General features: G+C 38.8%; 2 protein-coding genes across 2 annotated transcripts; one reads left to right on the top strand and one right to left on the bottom strand.

Annotated features, from left to right (window-relative positions):
* Positions 1 to 95: 95 nt before the first annotated feature.
* On the bottom strand, positions 96 to 21,597 carry LOC131955366 (myosin-G heavy chain-like). The gene is made up of 11 exons (XM_059319487.1): positions 21,377 to 21,597; positions 9,599 to 9,603; positions 9,289 to 9,494; positions 7,317 to 7,376; positions 6,263 to 6,478; positions 5,510 to 5,650; positions 2,992 to 4,912; positions 2,271 to 2,341; positions 1,468 to 1,702; positions 715 to 786; positions 96 to 211 (listed from the first exon to the last, which is right to left on the bottom strand). Exons 1-11 carry the CDS (start codon positions 21,595 to 21,597, stop codon positions 96 to 98), a joined length of 3,264 nt encoding a protein of 1,087 aa, XP_059175470.1.
* On the top strand, positions 21,596 to 25,894 carry LOC131955365 (uncharacterized). The gene is made up of 2 exons (XM_059319486.1): positions 21,596 to 22,200; positions 23,865 to 25,894. Exons 1-2 carry the CDS (start codon positions 21,596 to 21,598, stop codon positions 25,831 to 25,833), a joined length of 2,574 nt encoding a protein of 857 aa, XP_059175469.1. The 3' UTR covers positions 25,834 to 25,894.
* The last annotated feature ends 1,770 nt before the right edge of the window (positions 25,895 to 27,664 follow it).

Raw genomic sequence — 27,664 nt, 5'->3', positions numbered from 1 at the left:
GGGGGCAGGTGAAGTAAAGTTTAACTGTATTTTGACAAAGACATATTATGAAGAAGTGTTGTGGTAATCACTATGCCCAGCCGCCTGTACTTTCCCTAACGTAGGCCTAAGTCAGGTGCCAATTTATAAAGGTACCCAAACTCAAGACTTTCCAAAAAGCAGTCAAAAGCTCCACCATTAAAGTGACCAACATTAGAGAAACTAAAACTTCCTAAAATGGGCAACAAAAACAGCAAAAATTTTTTGAACTGGTCAATACAAAAACAAAAATATCCTAAAATTATAAAAATAATTAACATAAACTTCATAAAATGTTCAACAGAAACAAACTTTCTAAAATGGTCATTATAAACAGGAAAAACTTTCTAAACTAGTCAATGTGAAAAATGTTTCCTAAAATTGATAGAATAAATAACAAAACCATTTTAAAATGGCCAGTATAAGCAACAAAAACCTTCAAAAATAGCTAGCTTTCCAAAAACATCACTAAACTTTTTAAACCAGCTAGTCAAAATTACACTAAAACCTTTTAAAAAAAAGCTAGCTGCATACAAACACTTAACTTTTTAAAACTAGCGAAATTGACACTAAAACCTAAAATAACTAGCTTCCCAATAAAAAATTACACTAAAACCTAAAATAGCTAGCTTCCCATTAACAAAAATGACACTAAAACCTAAATAAAAACTGACACTAAAACCTGAACTAGCTAACCTAATCTTTGTTTCTTACAACCAGATATAAAGTTACCACCCTCATCTCCAGAGGCTTGTTCTTGCGTATCAGCTGTAATAATTGGAAACAAATGTTCACCATAAGGGTATCTAATCACTCATACTTGTGTACAACCTTACAACACCATTGTCTATTGTATGCAATGGAATAGAAGTAACAAAAATTACATGTATACTATTAGTCTACTTAAAATATATGTAACAATTGTAAAACAAAAAGTATACATGTATTAAAATAAGAGTAAATTTGTGTCTAACATTGCCTCTAAAAAAAGTAATTTGCTTCATAGGCTAATAGTTAAGTTTCATTTCGAACATGGCAGCCCACGGGGCACGTGAAGTAGACTTCACCCTTTTTCTGTGACCTTGGCATATGAAGGCATTGTGTGGTCAGCATTATGCCAAAACAACTTTACTTTACCTATTGTAAGTCAGGCACCCATCAGAGTTAGGTGCACTCAGGGATGTGCATTAACTCTAGCCAAGGACCTGATCTTGAGACTTTTAGGTTAGCAGACAAATATTCTAACATTCAACCATGTTTTCCATACAATCTACTAGACAATTGGATAAATGCGCCTTGGAAATCAAGGCGCAAGGCCTTGTCAGTAAGTTGAAGTGAGCCCGACATAGCCCAAGTATCAGATCCCCCTCTCTCTTTACACAGCTTACGCTCTGAAGGGAAAAGCGTTACTTATACACCACTAACAAAATGAATATATTCACATCTTACCTGGGTGGTCACCAGCTTGACCACTGCACTCAGGTGAGTCGTCTTGTACATCTCTGGAAGGTGTCTCAGGTATACAAAGATCAGATGGTTCCAGTCCCTTCTCAGACTGACAGGTGTCATGAGATGATGATGAGAGATGATGAGCAGGTGATAAGGTGGAGCCTCTACTGGCAGATATCACAGAGAATAAGGTGCAGGCTGTGTGGGCAGTGTCTGGACTTCTGGGTGTTAATCCCTGTCAAGGTAATACAGTAGCACACTTTTTAAATCAGACTATACTTAAAAGTATCCATCTGCTCCATATATATATATATATATATATATATATATATATATATATATATATATATATATATATATATATATATATATATTGAAATATTTATATACAGACATATACATACACAAACCCGCCAACAAGTTGTTTAAGAAGAAAAATTGTGATTTTATGATATTTACATTTTGGAAAATAAAGGCATTAATATCACCACCAGTGTGCAGTTACCAATAGCTGAAGTTTATGGTGAAAGAACATAAGAACAGTCTGTATGTATACATATATGGTGTAGGGAGGTTTGAACATCTCTAACACATCCCCAATTTTAAACAAATAGAGAATATGGTAATAGATAATGAAGATTTTAAACCTTTAATTATTTTAATATTTTGTGACTCTAATTTTTTCTGAATGAAACTAATTAAAATACTGTTTTATTTTACTAACAAAATAATATATTGTTTCAACTTGGATGAATGATAAATTCACTAAAAAGTGTGCACCAAATCTAAATCAAGAGTCTTACCTGCATGTGTATCTCTAATTCCTCAGGGAAGTTGACAGATTTGTTGCCAGGTGCTCTGTGACTGTATGGTCCTGTTCAATCAACACATCCATTGGTTAGACATTCCTATATAATATTAGATCTCTTCTTTCATTGTGGGGAATCATCATCTTTTCTGTTGGTGCCAAAGACACATGGGCAGATGAGGTTAAGTCCACCTTGGCATATGAAGGAATAATGTGGTCAGCACTATGCCCAGTCGCCTTTACTTTCCCTAATGTGAGTTTGGTACCCATCAGAGCTGAGTGGACTAAGGGACATTCTATTGACTTGAACCCAGATTTGAACTCAAGAATTGTGACAAATACATTATATTAATTGAGTCTTCTTCTAGACATATTTATTTACAAAGGATTCATCTATGGGTCTATTTACAGCAACCACTTCTACTTAACCTGCTGAACAAAATTTAAAAAAAAAAACAGAAATTTTTATTTTTAAATTGTAAATTAAGTGACAAGATTTCTATTTCCATGAATATAAAACTTCTTATGATGAGGTCACAGACACAGGTGAACTCTACTTCACTTGCTCCATGGACCGCCAGGTTTGAAAAGGACTTTTACTCTACCATATAAAACTGATTTAAAAAAAACATTGTACATTCAATGTTAAAATACCCTTACAAAATTCAGTTTATCAAAGGGTTCAACTGTAGGTACTACCAATACTTTGGACTCACCTCTCAGTATTCCTTTAGGCAAAAGCTCATTTTTGATTTCTTTAGACACTTTAGGAATGAAAAGAGGCTGAAATAAACTCATCTTCTTCCTTCCTCTGGGACTAACAGCAGATGTTTTTTTACTGCTGGCTTCCATATTGCCTGGGTGCTTGGCTTGAAACTGTGGATGCTTAGATACCTTCCTGCTGGTTGTGAAAGGGTGGGGTAGGGTGCCACTACAATGCTGCAGTGAGATTTTATCCTTTGGTGAAGTTCTAGAAATTTTGTCAGTATTTACAGATGTTTGAGGTGAAGGTCGCTTCTTGTTTCTACCACCTTGATGAGTCCAGTGTGAGGGGTCAGGGTGACATGTTACTGGCTTTAGAGTGTGGATTTTGTTCCTACTGTGTTTTGTCAAAGGATGGGTTGGTGACTTGCCTGTGTTTGATGTCTCATAACTGCCCTGCTCTTGTTCCCATGACTCTAAGGCGTAGGATAGCTGGGCTTTGGTGGGTTGATCTGATGTGCTGGGTGGGACACCTTTTACATTTGTGGTTGGCTGGTCTAGGTTGGTGTTGGAAGAGTAAGTAATTGATGATGTATTGGATGGAAGGTCTAATTTGGTGTTGGATGAGTAAGTTACTGTTGTTGTACTTGATAATTTGTCTGATATTTTGTTGGATGTATAAGTAACTGATGTATTTGATGGAAGGTCTAATGTTGTGTTGGAGGTATAGGCAACTGTTGATGTATTTGAATTCATGTTTGAAACTTCGGATAACCTTTCTGGTTTCATGTGCCACTTTGCCATTCCATCTCGTGTCACCATTGAAGGTCCACCAGCTTCTTTGCACTTAGAAATCTTTAAGGACAGAGATATCCTCCTTGGTGCAGTAGCTTTTTGTTGTCCCTCCTCAACATTATCTAGCAGATATTTATCTGCTGGATAATTTATATTCCCTGCAGGTTTCTGCTGATCATAGACAGACAAATCTGGTACAAACATTGCCGGGGTAAGACTGTGTTTAGAAGTGAAAGGGGAGGGTAACTCTAGGTTCTGTACACATCCTTCAGAGTTATCTTTTTGTTCTGCTGAGTCTTTCATCTCTTCATCACTGTCATCAAGCTCAACAAGTTCTACTTCACTGCTGTGAGATGCTCTTATGCTGTGGCATGTGAAGTCTTCATTATAGCATTGGGACTGACTTGAATCAACATAACACAGGCTGGTACTGGTTGGTAGGCTTTCATCATTCAATTCATCAGATGTCTCAGAATCACAAACAGTATCAACACTCAAGGTGTGTGAAGCAGTGAACAGAGAAGTGCTGGTGTTATTGTTGGTGGTGTTAATGTTGGTGGTTTTGATGTGATGTAGAGTTTCAGACTTGCTATTTGATGATGCAGTTGTGTTGATCTTATATAAATTGTTGGGGTTAATGTTATTCAAGTTAATGTTGTTATTATCATTTAATGTGTTGGTATAATTCCTCAAATGTCCCTCTGTATTTTTGCTGTTGTTGTTATCCAGAAAATGTCCTGATGAAGTGGACATTGCACTAGAACTGACAACAGCAAACTCCAGAACTCTAGACGAACTGACCAAACTTTTCTCAGCACACGACCAAAAGGACTCAGGAGCAACAACTGCAGTGGGGACTGTCTGAACAACCTTATGTGCTACATCCTTCCTCTGTCCATCACTGACACACATAGCTGTCTGGCAGCCCAGCGACTGCGTTAGGGGGGTGATGGTTTGTACAGCACAGCCCACAGACTTCACTGAGGGGGACTGGACCTCCTGGTGAGTGTACTGGACTATGGCTGTTTGTGTTATGGCTGCAGCCAGATCAGGACACGATTGGCTGGCTTTATCAGCCAGAGAAAACACTGAAAGCTCTGTTTGTGTGGAGATGTCTAGCATTGGGACTTCAAGCTTGGCCTAACAAAGTAAAAAAAGCAATTCTATTTTTACCAACATTTAGATCTTTATATCGTATCTACATATATTAAATGAAAATAATTTATGAATAAAGTATTTTATTAACATTTATGAATTACTTACTTTATTAACATTAATGAATTAATTATTTTATTAACATTTATGAATACATTATTTTATGAACATTTATGAATAAACTATTTTATGAACATTTATGAATAAATTATTTTATCAACATTTATAAATAAATTATTTTATCAACATTTATGAAATAATTATTGATTAACATATATAAATAAATTATTGATTAACATTTATGTATACATTATTTTATTATTAATATTTATGAATAAATAATTTTTTAATAACATTTATTTTTAAAATTGGTTAAATGTGTGTTTATGACAATAGCCATAAGAGTCAATGACCAAATGAGCAAAAAGCCAATTACCCCAATGAGGGTCAGATCTAAGGGATAGTTTTGGGGGATTAGCTTTCCCAAACATTTTGGATTTTTTTTGAGGAGGGGGGAGGGGCTGACTTAAAGATGAACAAATATGTATCTCTAGAGAAACCATTTAACAGTATCAGATCTACCCTCAGGGAGATGATAGTGTTGGTCATCTCCTGGTTTCTGTCCATTAGCTGCTCATTCATGTCCTCTAGGCATGTCCTTGCATGTGTCAGAGTGGTCAGCTGATCAGAGAGTTCTTTCATGGTTTCCTCCATTTGGTTATCCTGGATTTATAATCTTGTTATGAAAATGATGAATTCTAATAAACAATATTAAGTTACTAAGCAACAAAATTTACCACTCATTTATAGATTACTTTAACTGCTATGGATCCTAGGAGCCGTATACAGTGGCGAGGTTGGGTGTCACCCGGTGCGGCACTTAATGGTGTCATCCCCCAGAGGCGTAGCGACTCTTCCCGGGGGACAAACTTTCAAATTTTCAATTTGCACCCCCCCCCCCCTCAAACTTCCGATTAGCACCCCCCTCAAACTTTCAATTTGCACCCCCCCCCCCCTTCAAGATTTTCTCTATATATTTTGCTATAAGTTTTTATAGTAAATAGTATCAGAACTTGTATAGAACTAATTATTTTAACAGATATAGGTCTTATTTATTAAGTGGCATTTAAAACTAAACACATGTAATACAACTAGTGTTATATATAGCTATGAACAGTGACATATTAAAACAAAAACTTAAGCAATTTTTCTATGTAAAATACTTCATATTCATATTTAGAGTAGTGACCTACTACACTTATTTATATTTAAAATGTTTTATCACTTTATTTTCAAGCAATTAAACTTTAACGATTTAATAACATATAAACCAACCTTATCAGCCCACTTAGATCTGTCCTCTATGAAACAGTTCTCCTGCTCCTGTAGCCTCTTGTCTGTGTCCATCAGTTGTCTGACCATCTCAGTACACTGGCAACTGAGTCTCTCACACTCTTTGGTCATCTTCTCAACCTCTGCCTTGGACTTGTTGGCGTTGTCCAGGTGTTTGTTGGCTAGACTGTGAGCCATGTGGACACTGGTCATGGCTTGCTGAGATCAGGTCACATTACAGGGACCCAGTGGTGAGAAAAGTAATGAAACAATAGGCTACTTTCAAGTTTAGACATTCTATGTGTGTTCAAATTAGACTAAAGTTTTATTAAATGTTTCTAATAAAAGTTTTTTAACTATATGTTAATTAAAATAAGTTTTTGTGTTGAAAAATTACATTGACAAAAAATACTTCAGTTATTTTGTGTAAAATATGTCTAGGCTTATATGACAATAATATGTCTGTCTAATACAAGACTATGTATGAAAATAATATGAGGAGCTACAACAGGACTGTTTGACAACAATGTCTGGCTCTAACAAGAATGTATGACAACAGTGTCTTTCTATAACAATACAAGAAGACATGGCGCTGAAGTGGACTCCACCTGGAAAACGAAAGAGAGGAAGACCACTGGGAACATGGAGGAGAGAGATGGAAGAACAAATGCAGGTTACTGGCAAGACCTGGCACAAATTGAAGTGGCTCGCCCAAGATAGAGTGGAATGGTGAAGATTTGTTGCTGCCCTATACTCCATAGGGAGTGATGAGGATTAAGGAAGGATAACAATACAACAAAACTATATGACAACAATATATCTGGCTATAACAAAACTATATGACAATAATATGTCTGTCTGTAACAAAACGTAACAAAACTGTATGACAACAATATATCTATCTATAACAAGACAGCATGACAACAATATACCTGCCTATAACAAAAACACTGTAATGAATACAGTTTATGTGGCTACAAGAATACATAGACAGTAGGCCAACCATGTGTTGGTTAAAAACTCTCATACCCTGCCCAAACCGTGTGAGTCAACATACCTTCAAATTTTCCTCTTCTTGTTTGAGCTCCTCTTGTAACATTGCTTTCTGTTTCTCAAGCTTGTCGTGTGTCAAAAATAAATTGAAAAAAATTATGGCACAAATAATTTTTTTTAACAAGAAGGATATTTCTCGATCATTTAAAAAATAACTAACCACAATAAAAAAAAAGTAGTTTTCTTTCAAACAATGGCGGTCCATAGAGTAAAGAAAATAGAGTGCACTTGTTTCTATGACCTCAGCGTATGAAGGAATAGTGCCACTATTATGTCTTTTTACCTTTAAATGTAAGCATAGCCAACATGCAGCGATGTAGCAAGTAAGGAGTCAAAGCGACAGGGGCAATAATCGTTAATATAATTACAACAAGCGGGAGATAGGGCGAGAAATTTAGTGGCCTTTGTATGAATAATAAAATTAGCAACGAAGCTTACTTAGAATTTACATTTGGTTGCATAATTAGACCATATATTGGCGTGATATCCACTTGGATAATTTAGATCAGTCGTTCTTAACCTGGGTTCGATCGAACGTCAAGGGTTCGGCGAGTCAGGGTTCGGCGAGTCAGGGTTCGGTGAGTCAGGGTTCGGTGAGTCAGTTTTAGGGGTTCGGTGGAGGTCAAGACAAACACCCGAGTAATACAATTCAGGATCGGATTTTGTCAATGCGGACGATAGAACTATTAAAAAGGGTTAGATAAAAGCGCATTTGAAACTGGGGGGTTCGGTTCCCTCAAAAAGGTTAAGAGCCACTGATCTAAATTGTTAGCCCAAAATACGCTGCATTCTGTTGTCCGAGTCTGATCAAGTTCAAACCCATTATGATGTGTAGCCATGACAAGTCGAGATTACTATACATTCATTGTAGCCGACTGGGCACGTGATCCGTTTCATTAACAGAACTCTTCTTTATCAAATTGGTCACCCAAAAGAGTAGTCGCATACATGCTTTAAATCTAAGGTGGTGAACATTTAAAATAAAACGTCTTACATCAGTGATGCGGACGTGTAACACAGCGATATTTTCCTACTTAGTCGAGATTACTAGACATTCATTGTAGCCGACAAGTTACGTGATAAGTTAATTATAAGCAGAGGCGTAGCGAGGGGGGGGGTGCGGACCGCACCGGGTGACACCATTTAGGGGGTGACACAAAGGCAAAAAATAGCAAAATATATAGAGAAAAACTTGAGGATGGGGTGCAAATCGAAAGTTTGAGGGGGGGGGGGGGGTGCAAATCAAAAACTTGAGGGGGGAATGCAAATCGAAAGTTTGAGGGGGGGGGGGGTGCAAATCGAAAGTTTGAGAGGGGGTGCAAATCGAAAATTTGAAAGTTTGTCCCCGGGAAGGGTCGCTACGCCTCTGGGGGGGGGGTGACACCATTAAGTGCCACACCGGGTGACACCCGACCTCGCTACGCCACTGATTATAAGAACTCTTCATCGAATTGGTCACCCAAAAGAGTAGTCACATACATGCTTTAGTTCTAAGATGGTGAACTTTAAAAAATAAAACGTCTTACATCTGTGATGCGGACGTGTAACCCGGCGATAATTTCCTACTTTAGTCGAGATTACTAGACATTCATTGTAGCCGACAAGTTACGTGAGTTGTTCATTATAAGAACTCTTCTTCATCAATTGGTCACCCAAAAGAGTAGTCACTTACATGCAGTGGCGTAGCGAGGTCGGGTGTCACCCGGTGCGGCGCTTAATGGTGTCACCCCCCAGAGGCGTAGCGACCCTTCCCGGGGACAAACTTTCAAGTTTTCGATTTGCATCCCCCCCCCCTCAAGTTTTCGATTTGCACCCCCTCAAGTTTTCAATTTGCACACCCCCCTCAAGTTTTTCTCTATATAGTTTTGCTATTTTTTGCCTTGGTGTCACCCAGTGCGGTCCGCACCCCCCCTCGCTACGTCCCTGCTTACATGCTTAAGTTCTAAGGCGGTGAACTATAAAATAAAACGTCTTACATCTGTGATGCGAACGTGTAACCCTGCGATAGTTTCCTTCATCTCCTTCAACTGGAACACCTCCACGGGCTGGGTCGACGCCTGGATCTTCAGCTGCAGTAGTTCCTCTTGTAGGCGAGCCATGTCGGCACATTTCTCTTTCATCACACAGTCGTTGTGGCGTACCTGGCAGGACAACTTCTGGTTGATGCTTTTAGCTTGCACGACTGTCAGAGAGAATAGTGCGTTTTATTACTGACTAAACAGGAACAATGGAGTTTTTTTCTTTTTTTTTTCGGTGACTTGTGAGCGAGAAAGAAAAATGTTTTACACCATCTGGAGAAGAAAAGGTTTTTTAAGACAAAACATAAACACGTATATATTATTAAATTGGATGCAGACGAATTGCAGCATTTTTACACCCTCTAGAAAATAACAACCTAAAAACGTATTCATAATTAAATAAGTTTCAGTCGTATTGCAATGTTTTTACACACTCTAGAGGAAAAATGTTTTAAACACAAAATATTAAAATTCAAAAAGCTAACACATTAGGTAAGATGCAGCCATGTAGCAAAAAAATTGTTTGATATTTCAAGAAGTGATGTAAGAAGATTTTTTTTGGTGGAGGGGGGGTGTATAATCGATCTTTACATTAAAGAAGTATTGCCAATACCTAGATTCGGGTTAGGGTTCAGCACGGGTAACGTCTACGGGTTTGTTAAACTTACAATCTGGAAGTTAGGTCAATTATCGTTATCTGCGATTCTCAAAATTCATTTAAGGAGGTCGGGATAGCCGAAAAGTGACCAGTATTGATATTACAGCATATACAAACGTGCGATACTTGTTAATCTTTTAACGCCTTATTAATACATGTGTTATGGAAATAGCGTTATCAACTAAGGGACAGAATCATAATCTGATTGGATTGCGGGCCCTGTGGGTCTATTGCTAATGTTGGTTTTGAGCTAGTGAACGAAATGGACCGGTACTATTTCTGTGTCACGTGACCTCTCGATATCGGGGTAGATTGACATCTAGTTATTTTACAATTAGTCCTCTTACACCTAGCTCTCTTAACCTAGTCGACATCGTACAGAAATTATCGGCAGATCATTTATTGCTGTCATTATTACAGTCTTCATCATTTTAATAATATGGCGTGGTCATAACCATGTTGTATTACGGCTCGGTAGACCTATAACACTTGTACCTGTGTGACGAACGGCTACCCTTGGCTTCACAATAAAGCGCGCCTCACAGGCATTACTTAACAAAGTGTGTACAATGTTTTCTATTAGTGCCAGACCCTAAACGGCTATCCTTGGCTTCACAATTAAGTGCGCCTTACTGGCATTACTTAACAAAGTGTGTACATGTTTTCTATTAGTGCCAGCCCCTGAACGGCTACCCTTGGCTTCAAAATAAAGTGTGCCTCACTGGCATTACTTAACAAAGTGTGTACATGTGTTTTCTATTAGTGCCAGCCCCTAAACGGCTACCCTTGGCTGCACAATAAAGTGTGCCTCACTGGCATTACTCAAAAAAGTGTGTACAATGTTTTCTATTAATGCCAGCCCCTTAACGCAATTAACCTCAGTAGACGACCATCACATAACATCCCCCACTGAGGCCATGTTACACATATGGCAGGACTCGATAACAAAAGTTACCCAGTTCGTGTTAGAGCGACGCCTGCGATTGGAATTAAAAGGCTTGGCCGTACGGTCACGATTAACGGGTTTACCTGGCACGGTACGACCTAGTTACTCTGTTGACCTAAGGTGACACAGGCGTCGGTGCCAGACACGGTGTGAATGAATGAAGCCGGGCAGTATCGAGTGTCTGGTGTTCGGTGTAGCTGCAGGAAATAGCCTGGTGCATGTCGATTACTAGCTTGGTTAAATGTTGTTGTTTGGTGGGGGGGGGGGGGGGGGGGGGGGGCGTCAATAGGCTGTAAGCTAACACGATCGATTCGGATCACAGACGATAGAGGATCAATACATAAACAAGAGGTGAGAAACACGTACAATTACAGGCTAGGTAAACAATAACAGGTGAGGAACATGGACAATAGCAGGTTACAGAATTGACAATAACAGTTGAGGAACATGGACAATAACAGGTGAGGAACATGGAATAAACATTTGAGGAACCTGGAAAATAAAATATAAAGAGCATGGACGATAAACGTTGATGAGCATGACCAAAATAATAAAGTTCAACAATTAAATGAACAAGTAAAGAAAAAGTAAGAAAAACGAATAATATTTAGACCACGATCTTGACCATGAAAGGCGAGGAACATGGACAGTAGAACACGAACATGGACAATAGACCCGGAACGTGGACAATAGACCAGGAACATGGACCATAGACCAGGAACATGGACAATAGACCAGGAACATAGACAATAGACCAGGAACATGGACAATAGACCAGGAACATAGACAATAGACCAGGAACATGGACAATAGACCAGGAACATGGACAATAGACACGAAACATGGACCATAGACCAGGAACATGGACAATAGACCAGGAACATGGACAATAGACCAGGAACATGGACCATAGACCAGGAACATAGACAATAGACCAGGAACATAGACAATAGACCAGGAACATGGACCATAGACCAGGAACATGGACAATAGACCAGGAACATGGACAATAGACCAGAAACATAGACAATAGACCAGGAACATGGACAATAGACCAGGAACATGGACAATAGACACGGAACATGGACAATAGACCAGGAACATGTATAATAGACCAGGAACATGGACAATAGACCAGGAACATGGACAATAGCATGGACCATGTAGCATACCATAAATTTTTTTCAAATTAGCAACGGTTCAAAACACCAACAATAAAATTTCAAAATAACACAAAAAACCAACGGACAAGAAACACGGCCATTGCGAGCAGCTCGATTACAGCAAGCAGATTGTACATGCACCGTCGCCACATTTGATGGCAACACCAAATAAACGAGGAAGCCAACACCAACTCGTTAAACATAAACACCGGTGTTCGCTGATCGATTGCTGAATCGAAGGTCCGCTCCTTGTTAGACACACGCTAGCCTAAGGTGTTATGTTCGTGATGGGACTTGGGATAATGAAACTAGGATTGTACATTAGAGTTCAGGCAAGTTTTTTTTTTTTTTCACAAATGATATTAACATTGTTTTGTATGTGTTTTTTTTAAAATAAGGGCTGTGCGTTATGTAAATACTGACAGGGTGCTGCAGAATCGTATAAATGTTTTGAAATCTGCAGGTGTTGATGAAAGGGTTAAGGCCAGATTTGGGGTTAAGATAAGTTCCGGGCTTGCGTTAGATTCAGGGTAGAATTACTAGTTAGTAAAAAAGTAGTGAAAACGTATTAACTACTTTTTAGTTAATACAAAATGGTGTAGGCAATGGAGAAGAAGATTTCGCGAAGGAATAGAATGTCGTTTGATGAGATGTCAGAGTGTCATAAAGTAAGACACTCCATAACTAATGTCAGTGTCATACAGCTAGACACTCCAAACCCACTAGCAGAGTGTCATTTGGTGAGATACTCCGTAGCAAATGTCATAGTGCCGTATAGTAAGACACTCCATAACTAAATTCAGATTTGCAAACAGGAAGACACTCCACACCAATGCCATAGTGTCATAAGGTAAGACACTCCATACCCAATATCATGTCATACAGAAAGACTCTCCATAGCCAATGTCAGCGTGTCACTTGGTAAAACACTCCATATCCAGTGTAATAGTGTCATACAGTACGACACTCTAACTCTATACCAATGAGAGTGTCGTACAGTAAGACACCCCATACCCAATGTCATAGTGGCATAAGGTAAGACCGTACATACCAATATCAACAAGACACCCCATACCCAATCTCAGAGTATATCACTTTACAAGACTTAAGAACACACTTGTATTATATTTTGACTTATCGAGTCATATTTACCTATCCAGCACTTTAAAAAATTGTCAATAGACCTACGTGTCTGTATTTCTTCCACTAAACGTGTAGCATTCATTCAAAAGACCCAACAGTAAACAGTAAATTTGTAACTTAAGCCTGCATTAATGTTTGCGAGTGGGTAATAGAACATTTTCAATATTTAGAAATCACTTTCGGATATATATTTACACTGTATATGTACACTGTATAATCTAGACAGCAGACGACTTGACTGTGATGACAACTAGGACTGTTATGGTTAACGCTGATGAGTTCAGGTTAAAGTTAAGGTCTACCACAGAAGTAGGTCCATTGATTTTAACTTAAATTGTTCAACAAACAAAATATATATGCAAGGATATTTTAACCCTCCCACCAGAGGCGTAGCGATGGGGGGGGGGGGGGGCAGGGGGGTACATATGTCCCTGGGCGCCGACCTTAGGGGGCGCCAAAATGGGTTGTAAAAACAAATTAAAATGTCATTTTAGCTGCACTTTTGCATTATAAATAGTTTGAAGGGGGGGGTGCAAATCGAACGTTTGAGGGGGGGGGGGGTGCAAATCGAAAGTTTGAGGGGGGGGGGGAGCAAATCGAAAGTTGAGGGGGGGGGGTGTAAATTGAAAACTTGCTCCCGAGGGGAGCGCCAAATTGAAAGTTTGTCCCCGGGCGCCGGGAAGGGTCGCCACGCCTCTGCCCCCCACGCACACAATGCGATTAACCCATCGCCAAACATTCAGCAATGTACGTTTCATTCAGACTGTCTGAACGTACATTCTTAGCTAATACTAACACAAGCTTATAACATGCTAAATATATCCAAGTTTATATGTCAGTTAGCCTTTATTTAAAAAAAAAAAAGACTCAAGACTAAATAACAAACCAACAACATAACTACAACAACAATATATAGGACTATGTGTTTGAAAGTCTCCTAACATATCCATGTGAAAGAAAGCTGATCGTCTCGATAGCTGAAGTAAGCTGAGCTAGAGGTGGCTAGCGTGCTAGTGGTGGTCATAAATCATGTAAAGACACTTTAGACCGAATACTGTTGTAGTAAGGGTCGCGTAAATAGCAGTGTTGTCGTAAATTGTCTGAAGACAGTCTATCTCAACAATATAATGTTATAACGAGATTCTCAAAACAATGTGAACATTTAATGGTGTAAAGAAAGTCTAGACCAAATACTATACTGTTATTTAGGGGGATTCTCAAACCAGAAATGTCGTTATTAATTATTTAAAGACACTTTAGACTAAAAACGTTTTTAGTAAGGGTCTCGAAAAGGCAGTCTCGTCGTAAATCGTCTAAAGACAGTCAACAATATAATGTTGGCGTAGTGGGGTTATCAAAATATGGCATTATGGTCATGTCGATGTTGTTACAACATAACTATGCAGATAATTAAAGGTCTTAAAGCAGTCAAGAACAAATACAATACTGTTGTTTTAGGAGATTTGGGGGCCTCAAACCATGTAAAGACAGTCCATATCAAATACCATTATTTTTTGGAGGGATTGTCAAACCAGCTATAAACCATCTATTTATTGTATATACCGAATAAATGTGCCGTTACTTTAGTGGATTCTCAAAACAGAAAGGAGGGCCATATAATATCATCTAAAAACGATCTAAACCAAATACCATTGTTTAGGGATTCTCAAACCACCAATGTGGACCATAAATTATTTCAAGACAGTCTAGACCAAATACGGTTGTGGTGGTGATGGTTTGAAAACACAACAGCGGACTTTAAAAGATTTAAAGATAGTTCAGACCTAACACTGTTGTTGAAGCAAGGTTCTCAAAATATGATAGTTTGGTCATAAATCGTCTAGAGACAGTCCAGACTTAATTGTTTTATTTGCGAGGTTCTCAGGTTCTCAAAAACACGCAGAAATTATATGTAAACATAAAGTACTCGCCCATGCCCTTAAGTCATGCCGCAACTGCGTGGTGGAATCAGCTAGCAGTCTTTATGTAAAGTGGGGTGATTCTATTTTCATTCGGGCGGTCATTTATATAATGTAAACTATTGTTAGGCAGTTCGTTGAAAACTATTTTGTTTTTCGGTATTTTTAAAGAATAAGTTAACCTTCCTTGTAGAGTGTTGACTTCGTAGTTCAAGTATGATGGAATCAGCAAGCAGCCTTCATTTAAAGTGGACTGGCCGTATTTTAATTCGAACATTCTATTCAATATTATAAACATTATTGTTAGCCCGCATGCTGAAAACAACAAGTATTTTTTATGTAAAGTGAGAGTTAACCTTCCCGATAGAGTGTTGTTTGCGGAGTTCAAGTATGCGTCTAGTAGAAATCAAACCTCTTCAGAACCAAGTGCCTCTCGCAAGCCCTTAAGGCCAGTCTAAACTGAACTAGAGTTGAGCCTATATCGGCTAAGTTACTACGGTGGAACTGGGGTAAGAAGGAACAGCACGGTCTAGATTCGCTGGTGTTTATTTCAGTGTTGGTGTGTGTTTATTTAACTAGAATTCTGATGCAGGTTGTTTTAATTAGATTTTTGTTTGAGAGATAGGTGGACTTTGTGTTTGAGGTAAATGGGATCGGTGTCATATTCTTGTGTCTAAGGTCAGTGTTATGGGTGTCATATACTCTTGACTATGGTCACTTTGGTATGTGTCATATACTCTTGACTATGGTCACTTTGGTATGGGTCGTATACTCTTAAACATGGTCAGTTTGGTATGTTATATACTCTTGACCAAGGTCAGTTTGGTATGTTATATACTCTTGACCATGGTCACTGTGGTATGTGTCATATACTCTTGACCATGATCAGTGTGGTATGTCATGTACTTTTGACTATGGTCACTTTGGTATGTGTCATATACTCTTGAACATGGTCAGTTTGGTATGATATATACTCTTGACCAAGGTCACTGTGGTATGGCATATATTCTTGACCATGGTCACTGTGGAATGTGTCATATATTCTTGAATATGGTCCTGTGGTATGTGTCAAACCTTTTAACCATGCTCACTGTGGTATATCTCATACACTCTTGAACATGGTCAGTTGTCATATACTCGTATGCGTAATCGTGTCATTTATTTGTGACCATCGTCTGTGTTTTAGGTGATATTATTGACTATGGTTGAATTGACGCCTGAAACATTTTGCAGTCTTGGTCAATCAGAAATATGATATTTGTTACTTCCGTTGACGTGCTGCATACTATTTGTGTCGACGGCTGTACTCTAAGAAAACATTCCGCTTAACAAATCAACAACCACTAGCCATGTGGCGTGGCCTCCTACACAGCGCGTATCAGTTTTCTAATTAACCAAACATGACGTCGTCTTGCAAAGCAATTATTTGGTGATTTTGTTTTTAGCCACGTGATTTCTCGCAGGTTTTTTTTTTTTGTTTTGTTTTCATAATTTTAAGCACGATTTATGTTATGCGTGAGTTTTCAGCATGAAAAAGCATGATAACTGCAGGATCAGAATTGAGGAAGGTGGTGAGTTACATATTCAATTTGTTGAACAAAATAGTTATAAGATAGGCTAAAGCAAAATGTTTCTTAATTAGCTAGTGGGAAACAATCGATAGGACTAAACGTTGGTTCGTTATTAAGCTATTAAATCAGACTAAAGGGGAATGTTCGATTCGACGATTGCAAAACTTCATCACAAAGTTATATTATAACACCAGTCTTGGAAGCGATTTTTTCATTTGTCGAACTATGAGTTGGCCAAGAGATTACAATGGACTAGAAGCGATATATCCAGTTGACGAACATTGAGTTGACCAAGACATTACATCGAGTTAGGAAGCGATCTTTCCATTTGATGAACTATGAGTTGACCAAGAAATAAAATCGGTCTAAGAAGCGATCTTTCCATTTGATGAACTATGAGTTGACCAAGAAATAAAATCGGTCTAAGAAGCGATATTTCAAGTGAAATTATTAGTTGACCAAGGAATAAAATCGGTCTAAGAAGCGATCTTTCCAGTCGAACCATGAGTTGACCAAACGTTACTAGATCGAGCTAACCGGGAAGGTTTCTAATAATGTGTGTTCAACAAAACGTTATACGGCCAGTGTAGGCGACAACGTAATAAAAGCTCGTGGTTGATCTCAAGTGTTGAATGAGGTTACACATGAGTGGACTCCGTTGACGAGAGATCGATTCGGGCTATGATACAATGTGTTGAATGATCTTTACGACCCATTGCGATTAGTTGTCAATACGGCTGAAAACAAATGTGAGATGTTAGGTTATGCCTGACTAAGGTATCATTGGTAGGTGTTCTTTGGTGCAGGGATTCTTAAATGGTCACGATGAGTTGTTAAGCTGTACCTGACCTAGATCTTATTGGTATGTTTTGTTTCTGGCAGGGATTCTCAAGCGGTCATGATTGAATGAGTCGTTAAGCTCTATCTGACTAAGGTATTAGTGGTGTGTGTTGTTTGGTGCAGTGATTCTAAACGGTCAAGATTGAATGCGTTGTTAAGCTCTATCTGACTAATGTATTATTGATGTGTGTTGTTTGATGCAATGATTTTCAAACGGTCACGGCTATGAGTTAAGCTCTACCTGACTAAGGTCTTATTGGTGTGTTCTGTTTCTTACATGGATTTTCAAGCGGTCACGATTATGAGATGTTAAGCTCTACCTGACTAAGGCATTAGTGTGTAATGTTAGCTTCAGGGATTCTCAAACAGTCACGATTGAATGAATTGTTAAGCTCTGCCTGACTAATGTATAATTGGCGTGTGTTGTTTTGTGCATGGATTCTTAAACATTCAAGATTGAATGAGTTGTTAAGCTCTACCTAAGGTATTATTGAATTATTGGCGTTTGTTGTTTGGTGCAGAGATTCTCAAACATTCAAGATTGAATGAGATGTTACGCTCTACCTAAGGTATTATTGAATTATTGGCGTTTGTTGTTTGGTGCAGAGATTCTCAAACATTCAAGATTGAATGAGATGTTAAGCTCTACCTAAGGTATTATTGAATTATTGGCGTTTGTTGTTTGGTGCAGGGATTCTCAAACACTACTGATCTATCGTAATGTAAAATGTTATGATATGACTAAGGTCACGACTGACTTGTCTAAGTGGTAATTTGAGATTTTAAGCTAAGCCTAAGTTAACTTACGACTGATCTTAGTGATAGTGTGAGACGTTAAGCAGAGCCTGACTTAGGTATCATTGATAGTTCGAGGATACTCTAACACAACTGTCTGATCAGCCCGTACATGAGAAGTTAAGCTATGCCTAAGTTAACTTACGATTGATCTGTCTTAGTGATAGTGTGAGAAGTTAAGCAGTGACTGACGTACCATTGATAGTTCGAGGATACTCTAACACGACTGTCTGATCAACCTTAATATGAGAAGTTAAGCTATGCCTAAGTTAACTTACGATTGAACTGTCTTAGTGATAGTGTGAGAAGTTAAGCAGTGCCTGACTTAGGTATCATTGATAGTTCGAGGATACTCTAACACAGGGGTTCCCAACCCCGTGCCCCATGGCGCCCGCCGAACGATTCGTATGTGCCCGCCTCTCACTATTCGACAGAGACAGAATTTTTTTCATAAACATTATTGAAAGGTTGAAGGGGATGGAAATCGAAAGTTTGAGGGCCGGGGGGGGGGGGGTGCAAATCGAAAATTTGAGGGGGGTGTGCAAATCGGAAGTTTGAGGGGGGTGCAAATCGAAAGTTTGAGGGGAGGGGTGCAAATCGAAAGTTTTGTCCCCGGGTGACGGGAAGGGTCGCTACGCCTCTGGAAGGAGTTTGTCAATTTAAAATAGGTGGTGCCCGCCACCCTACCGTTATTTTAGAATGTGCTCTAGAGTAAAAAAAGGTTGGGAACCCCTGCTCTAACACAACTGTCTTATCAGCCCTTGTATGAGAAGTTAAGCTACGTTTAAGTTATCGTAAGTGTATGTTGTTTGGTACAGGGATCTTCAAATACTCACAGTCTTAATGAGAAATGTTGATCTATGCCTTTTTGGTTTTGTGTTAACTTGTGCACGTATTAGAGGTTCGTGACTATGGAATCAGTGATGTGCGAGGTTTCTCAAAAGGCGATTCGCAGTTTCCCGTGTAAGTTAATATGAAACACGGGCCTGACGTTTTTACGATTACAAATAGCTTTTTACGTTCGTATTTCATGATATACGTTTTGCCAGTATTGCTAAACGAATCCTAATCTTGACGATTGATTTTAACGCTCACAACAATAGGTAAATCATAGCTGACAAGATACTGTATTGTCTTGATTGTTTTAGGAAGAGATCAGTTAAGTTTAAAATCAATGTCATAACGATAACCAATAAAATTACAAATTAAATCTGCGGTAATGAAAATACTTCAATTCTTAGAGTTCAATTAATCCAAATCACAGAGCAAACATGTAATCGATGTTCTGTAAATATTGACCTTGACCGTGATACAACTTTTTTGTTTGTTTGTAAAATACAATTTTTTGAAATATTAAATAAAAGTATATTGTACTATGTATTACCAAATGGCGACCCATTAATTTCTAAAACATTAGAGTGCCATATATTTCCTAATCAATAAATAATGTTATTTGTAATTCCAAAGCATCAAGTCGCGTCCCCTGTATTTCCAAAGCGTTAAATAGCGTCCCTTGTATTTCTAAAGCTTTAAATACCGCCCCTTATATTTCAAAAGCATTAAATAGCCTCCCTTGCATTTCAAAAACATTAAACTAATGTAACTTCGAAGGAGGTGTAGACTACAACTACAACCATGCATTACAACCACAGCGTTAAGCTTTGAAAACAAATAATGAACCTAAACTAATTTAATTCAAGGGATCGACTAGTATTTTATTTTTTCAGGTGTGGGTTTAAAATAAAAAAGGCCGGCCATGATTAAATACATTAGAGGTCGGTGTGTTAACCACGGTAAAAAAGACGGTTGGCGTGTAGACCAGGAGTAGATCGATCAGTCTTAGGTCATGCTCCAAGCTATTGTCTGCTTCAGTTCACACATGAAGGGGGGAAAAAACGTTTAAACCCAGGGCTCGTCTGGAAAGGCAAGGTTTATATTTTGTTTGGAATTATGGTAGGAGATTCGTTGCCTCATAAGGGTAGCATTTTTTTTCTGTGAAAGGTTTATATTTTGTTTAGAATTATGGTAGAAGATTCGTTGCCTCGTAAGGGTATCATTTTTTTCTGTGAAAGGTTTATATTTTGTTTAGAATTATGGTAGGAGATTCGTTGCCTCATAAGGGTATCATTTTTTTCAGTGAAAGGTTTATATTTTGTTTAGAATTATGGTAGGAGATTCGTTGCCTCATAAGGGTATCATTTTTTTCAGTGGTGCATTACAAGACTAGGGTAAGATAATCTATGTAGTTATGTTGCGGGCTTTTATTTGTTTTGATACACGTGTAATAATATTGTGTATTTTGAAACGTATATATATATATATATATATATATATATATATATATATATATATATATATATATATATATATATATATCCCATGCATATGCCATAAATAAATACATGCATAACCTCTATGTGTATGTGTGTGTTTGTGTGTGTGTGCGTGTGGGCGTGCTTACGTGTGGGCGTCCGTTCCTCTTCGCGCGTGTGTGTGTGTTTACAATCATAGCGTATCGGACTGAATTATTTATTGCCACGTGTGTAAACATTTTCTCACGACAGTGTGAATCAGTTGAAATCAATGCATGTCAAGAGTGTCGTGTGGTTTGAGTGATTGCCTGATGTGCCCTATTCATATATGCAGATTGGCATCAAACATCAGTGCCTGTAAAACAATGCATTGATTGAAAACTTGAAGAAGATATTTAAAAATTGACTAGAACGTATCAAAGAACACAAAAAACTCTAGCTTGGGGGCGAGTTTCTTTTATTTATTTTTTAATGTTTTTTTTTCAATTATTTTGTATCCAACTTAATAAATTATCATAATAATCATTATTTTTTTTTCTTTGTTTTCTAGATTCCTTATACAAGATAGTTTTCTGTTCTTTGGTAATAAAGAAAAATGAAAGACTAACCTATTCACCGGAGTGTGACGATAGCAAACAAAAATGTTGAACACGCTCATGGTAAATAAGTGCCCGAGTTAAATAAGAAGTAGAAACGTACAAAACCAGTAGGTCACTAGATATACAGATGCCCCAGTGATCTGACATCAGGTAACCAGATATACAGATGCCCCAGTGATCTGATATCTGGTGACTAGATATGCAGATGCCCCAGTGATCTGACATCAGGTGACTAGATATGCAGATGCCCCAGTGATCAGACATCAGGTGACTAGATATACAGATGCCCCAGTGATCAGACACCCCAACTGACCAACCCATGTCTACCCTCAGCTCTGAGTATCTGGCTGAGAAAAGTTTCCCGTCAAAGCCCAGAAATTCACTCGCCTCTGATGAAGAAATATTTCCGGTACACGGAACAGAGAGAGACTCAGTAGACGAGACGTGTGGTATCAACACTCCGGACAGTGATTTAAACAACAGGAAGAACGGCGACGACAGAGGCGACGACACAGGAGACGACACGGCCAACATTTCATCTAGTGACGATGACGACGACAGCTACACCGACGCCGTTGAGGATTTCATCTCCACAGAAACAACGCAAGAATTCACCGCCGAATCGCATCGCTCACCGGAAGACGACCAGTCACAGAATTTATCCGACGCAGACGTTTTGGCGAAACTTCGAGAAAAAGACGTCACAGTTCCTGCTCACCTGATGGACAACTTACAGTCCATAGGCCTGGCTGACCTTGACCGTCTCGAGCGGCTGGACAAGACTAACCCAGGGTTAAAACGATTAATCATGCGCACAAGGCTGACGGGGTATGAGGTGAAGACTGTGGCAATAGACCCGGATATCAAGTCAAACGTCAACGAGTTTCTCAGGACAAATATTGCAGGCAATTTTATCATATCGAGGTAAATTTATGTCTACCAGTTCATCATCTCTAGGTAAATACACATCTGTCTTTTTATCATCTTTACATAAATTATGTCTTTATCGTCCTTTCATCATCTCTAGATAAATAAATGTCTGTCTTTACATCATCTCTAGGTAAATAAATCTCTGTCTTTTCATCATCTCTAGGTGAATAAATTTCTGTCTTTCCATCATCTCTAGGTAAATAAATGTCTGTCTTTTCATCATCTCTAGGTAAATAAATGTCTGTCTTTTCATCATCTCTTGGGTAAAATAAATGTCTGTCTTTTCACCATGTATAGGGAAATATATGTCTGTCTTTTCATCATGTATAAGTAACTATATGTCTGTCTTTCATGTATCTGCCCTCACTAAACACTGAGTGAATCTTGATAAAACTAGGTACACAATACATATAGGCCAAATAAGCCGCACTCCGTTGTATTTGTAAACAAAAATAAAACTTTAAAATGTAGCAAACAGTATCGTAATGCCGAATGATTGATTTTCCAATAAACTAAAATTATTACATATGGATCTATCTACGGAATGTAAAACTCCAGGATTAACCCAAGTTAATTTGTTAAAACGTAAACTATGCCAAGAGATTTTAAAGGAACCAAAATTATGCTGGTTTAAACATTTTCGCGGTTGACTAGGTATCGATTTAATAATAAGAAAATCAATCGATAGGGATTTATTACAAAATGGAGTTTTTTATGACGAAATGCTTTGGAACAGTTGATTATACAGGTCGATAAATTTGTCTTCGATACTAACTTGTTTTAGTATGCTCAGAAGAAACAAAGCCTTTTTCCTATTCAACTTAAAATAAACAATCTAAACAAAATGATCTAATTACAGATGTAGGCAAGTATAGCATTACAATACTCATAATCTACCCGCTAGTATATCATTAAACGCTCCTAAAATCTAAGTACGGAAACATAATGCAGACATTTAGTTATTATACTTGTTAGGAGGACGGAATGGAGTAGCGGTAGAACAAGTGCCGGCTAACCCCAAAGTCACGAGGTTCGAGTTCGAGGCAGTGGGTCATTCTTCAACCGAATAGTTTCTCTTGTTCTAACCAAATGGTGCGACTTTCCTGGGGTTGGCAGCAAAATCCTGGCATAAGCTACGGGACTAGCTAGAGACTGGTTACATGGGTGAATAGAATGCTTTTTTTAAAAAAATAATGTTCCATTCACCATGGCTAACTAACTTGTGTCGGTAATGGCCTTATACGAGAGAGTCGATTGTTGTATACTCGCGGAATGTGTATAATAATGCATACCAATGTTAAATGGTAATGCATAACGTAATCCAATGTTATTCTTCTCCTGACGATACTACGAGAAAACTAACAGTTGAATAGGATACATTTATAATAACATAAACCAATTTTAAATGGTAACTAACATACAACCCAAACCAATGTTCTTCTTCTACCTAGAGTACTATAAGAAAACTATCAGTTGTATATATGCGATAAGTTTATAACAAACGAATTCAAAATGGGGACATACAACCAATGTTGTTCTTCTCTCTAGAGTACTACGATAAAACTATTAGTTGAATATATGCGATATTTTAATAATAGCAAACCAAATTAAAATGGTAACTAACATACAACCCAAACCAATGTTGTTCTTCTCTCTAGGGTACTACGAGAGAACTACGCCACCTTCTACGCTTGGCTGTCTGCCCACATCCAAACCGAACGCAACGCGTGGGCGGTCCGGCTCAAACGAGCGCTGGAGCTGACGGAGAAGCAACGAAAGATAAACCTGGACACCGGCGACCACGTGATCGACACGGCCTTGACCTTGAAAGCGCTGGTCCAGTGCTGCAGCATAGCGGCCATGGGGGCGGGCACGCAACCGCGGACCTACAGCTCCGAAGAACCGAACCAAACTCCCGATGACGTCATCAATCCTAGAGTACCACAGCGGGTCAGAACGATCCCCTCACAAAAGGGGAGCTCATCCCTCGAAACAACTTCTGACCGCCCCACCAGATCGTTGCATCACTACGCAAGTGTCCCTGATATCAGAAGCACGAAAAATCAAAACCACCCGGCGTCTTTCTCAAACGAAGACACCAAACAAGGAACGACTAGAACGGCGTGTAAACAAACACTATCTACTACAACTCACACTACAAACAGATGTAGCGATTCTAAACTTTACCAGTCTACAAACCACATCATCACCAACACTGCCGACATTCCTGTAGAAGATTACAACAACGTAGACTGGAAACAAATGACACGTGAATGCATGGAACAAATGCAAGAAATATGCCATACGTTTATTTCAGAGAGAAAAAAATGCTTGAAGATGTTGAGTATAAAACCGCAACAATACACAAGTCTAGAAGAAGCGCTGGCGGCTTATATTCAAGACAGGAACGCGAGCAGCAACGTTAAGAAGAGGGATATAGAAAAACGGCTGATGGCTTTGGAGAGCGAGAACCGGAAGTTAATCGAAGAGATGACGGCACTGCAAGGCACGCTACTGGAGAAACAGAACAACGCGCTGAACCTTCAACAGCAGCTGGGTCACCTAGAGAACATCCTGACAAAAGACGCCCGGGTGCTGGTCAATAAATGTGTAGGGACAGATGAAGTCAAGCCTGGTGTTAAAGCTGTACAACAGTCGTCTAACTGGAGCGATAAACTTGCCGTCAGCAGTAACGGAAGTAAAATTACCGTTATAAGTCCAGCTGATAAAAGTCATAACAGGAGGGTGAGTAGATCAAATAAGGAATTCAAACATGCAAGTGGTCAGTTTGAAGTTGTGGTCAGTGATAAGACGAGTAGCCGACCGGCGAGTGACGATAGAGGAAGTAGTGATACGTCTAGTGATAAAACAAAGAACACTAGGGAAAGATCGTTGATTGAGATATCGGAAGAAAAGCTAAGGATGTTGAAAGAAAGAGCCCAGAAGCTTGAAGATTCACTGCACGACGCTATATCGAGTATGTCAAAACAAGGCCGAGAGAGCGAATTACCGTCAAACCTGGCGCCGCTAAACACCAAAGGTTTAAACAACGGTGCTGATGATCACAGAAGACTTCAGACCAACAGCGTCGCGCCTAGGATAGTGGTCATTAAAAGACCGTTGTCCAATCAGAGGCGCAGTCGATCAGAGACGCTTCTACTTGACACTGAATCGACTAGCCTACTCAGCGGTCGCTCGGTCAATCTCACGACCCATAACATGTCCGACAGGTCACAAGTCCAGTCCTGTCTGACCATCGTGCCAGGTAAAGGCGACACGTCGTCCAAACAACTCATTAACGAGACGAAAAACAATCTACAAATGCCCAACGAAACAGACCAACAAGAGAATACTAGTAAGGAGCAATCACCGCAGAAGAAAAAAACGCCAAGGATTATCTCGCGTTACCGTGCGGCGGGTGGAGGGATGGTGTCGAAATGCTTGCGGTGTCAGAAGCTGTTCAGCGCCGTGGACAACCACAAGCTCGCCTGCTACTACCACACGAAAGAGAAGGAGCGGATAGAACACTACGACCCGTCGGGGAAGCTCGTCAGAGTTATGTACGCTTGGATGTGCTGTCGGCAACCTCAGGAAATAGACGGCTGTTGCTATGGGCAACATATCTGAGCAGACGATTCATTAATTAAAACTTTAATGAAAGTAAATATATTAACAAATTCTGTCATGGATGTATATTATTAAATTAATTACCAAATGGTATAAATTAATGCTGAGCGTTAATTTCTAAGTCGTAGACACGAATGAATGAATGAATGAATCAATCAATCAATCATATATAAGATTAGAAACGTCACTATTTTACCCGTTACCCTTGAATTAAATGATATCAATAAATGACGTAGCGCTGTGTATTATACCTCAGCCCTCCCTTCACCTCGTGGCATAACCTCACCCAAATCACACCCCACCCCATATACCCCCATCTCTCACGCCCACTCTCTCTCTCTCTCTCTCTCTCTCTCTCTCTCTCTCTCTCTCTCTCTCTCTCTCTCTCTCTCTGTAGTTGCCTGATGTAAGTTATGGATCAGTCCTTCATGTTTGAGAGACGTATAACATAGGTTCTGCACCAGCAGATAGCCTGGGTATAATTAAATCAATGTTATCTAAACCCATTTTATGAAGCTCTCCACCAAAAACTGATTGTATCGTTTCACCTTTCAACAACACACACGCAATAATAAACGTCAATCGACGCCTTTATGATAAGCGTTTCATTGTGCAACGCGTAAAAAACATTGACATAAATACGCTCTCAATTCATTTAAAAAATGTCAAATAGTGTTACAATCCTACAGGTGTCACATGTCTGCTATGTAATACAGCCATGATATTGGTGTTATCATAGAGTGCTATGCGCACTCTGGTAAAAAGTGTTTCTTTCATTAATAGCAATTACTTGAATATAAATTTTAATTTGTTTGCAATAATTAAAAACAATATTATTTTAAACACATAAATACAATGCACATACAACAATTATTATTTTAAGAAAAATAAATATATTTCAGCATAAATTGAAACCACTGCACTTTATTTTTCTATACATTAAACGTACTCGTAAAAATCATGGGGTGAGTATGGCCGAAAACGATACTTTAATACTTAGGTTTATTTTTGTACGTGTCGTGAGGTTTAGGCTTAAGTACAAAGAATCGTTAGTGACGATATGGTCTATATTAGGGATAATCGAACTTTACCAGAGTACATTACTCATACAGTGTGCGACTTTCTGGTAACGTTAAACCACACAGAAATTTGGACAAGGTAAGTCTATACAGGTGGGTTACACGCCCAATCGATACAAATAATTAGTTATGCCACTTAATCGAATGGGACCGTGGACTTTCTTACAAGGGGTGGAGGGGGGGGGGGGGTGATGAAGAAAGTTGTACCGGCCTGTGAGTTAGTGCGCCCACCGTGAGGAGTGAATGGGCGCGGCTCTTTGAAGATTGTGCCATTACAGTTGTGGGATATAACAGCTGGATATTATTTATATTTCATGGTTGAATAGCTTGAATGTAATGACAAAAATTTGGAGTAGTCTGACCTAGTGGATTAGGATCACATAGCTGTATAGGTATGTTATTCGGGCTGTACTGATTGTATTTGATTGCTAGAGATTAGGATATTTTCAGTGCGTACACAAAGGTAGTAGACTAGATGGTTAAATATTAAAGGTTATTTTTTTTTTAGATATTTAACGCTGTATTTAAAAGCATAACCGTTTACTTAAAATAAATAAAAATTGCCGATAATAAACTTCTATTTTCAAGTGTGCTGGTGAAATAGGTTACTTTTTACCTTAATTTTATGAGATCGTGGCAAGGCGCCTGTTGTTAAGATTACTATAATATGCATCGTTGTCCTGTTGTGGCAGATATATTAGGTTAGTACCCCCCTCCCCCGGTGAATTAATAAAGAACTTGAAGTGGGTAAG

This window comes from Physella acuta, unplaced genomic scaffold (assembly GCF_028476545.2).
Source record: "Physella acuta isolate Inbredline_101_S28 unplaced genomic scaffold, ASM2847654v3 ptg001064l, whole genome shotgun sequence".
Lineage (NCBI taxonomy): Eukaryota > Metazoa > Mollusca > Gastropoda > Physidae > Physella > Physella acuta.
This window is presented reverse-complemented; position numbering and strand designations above follow the sequence as displayed.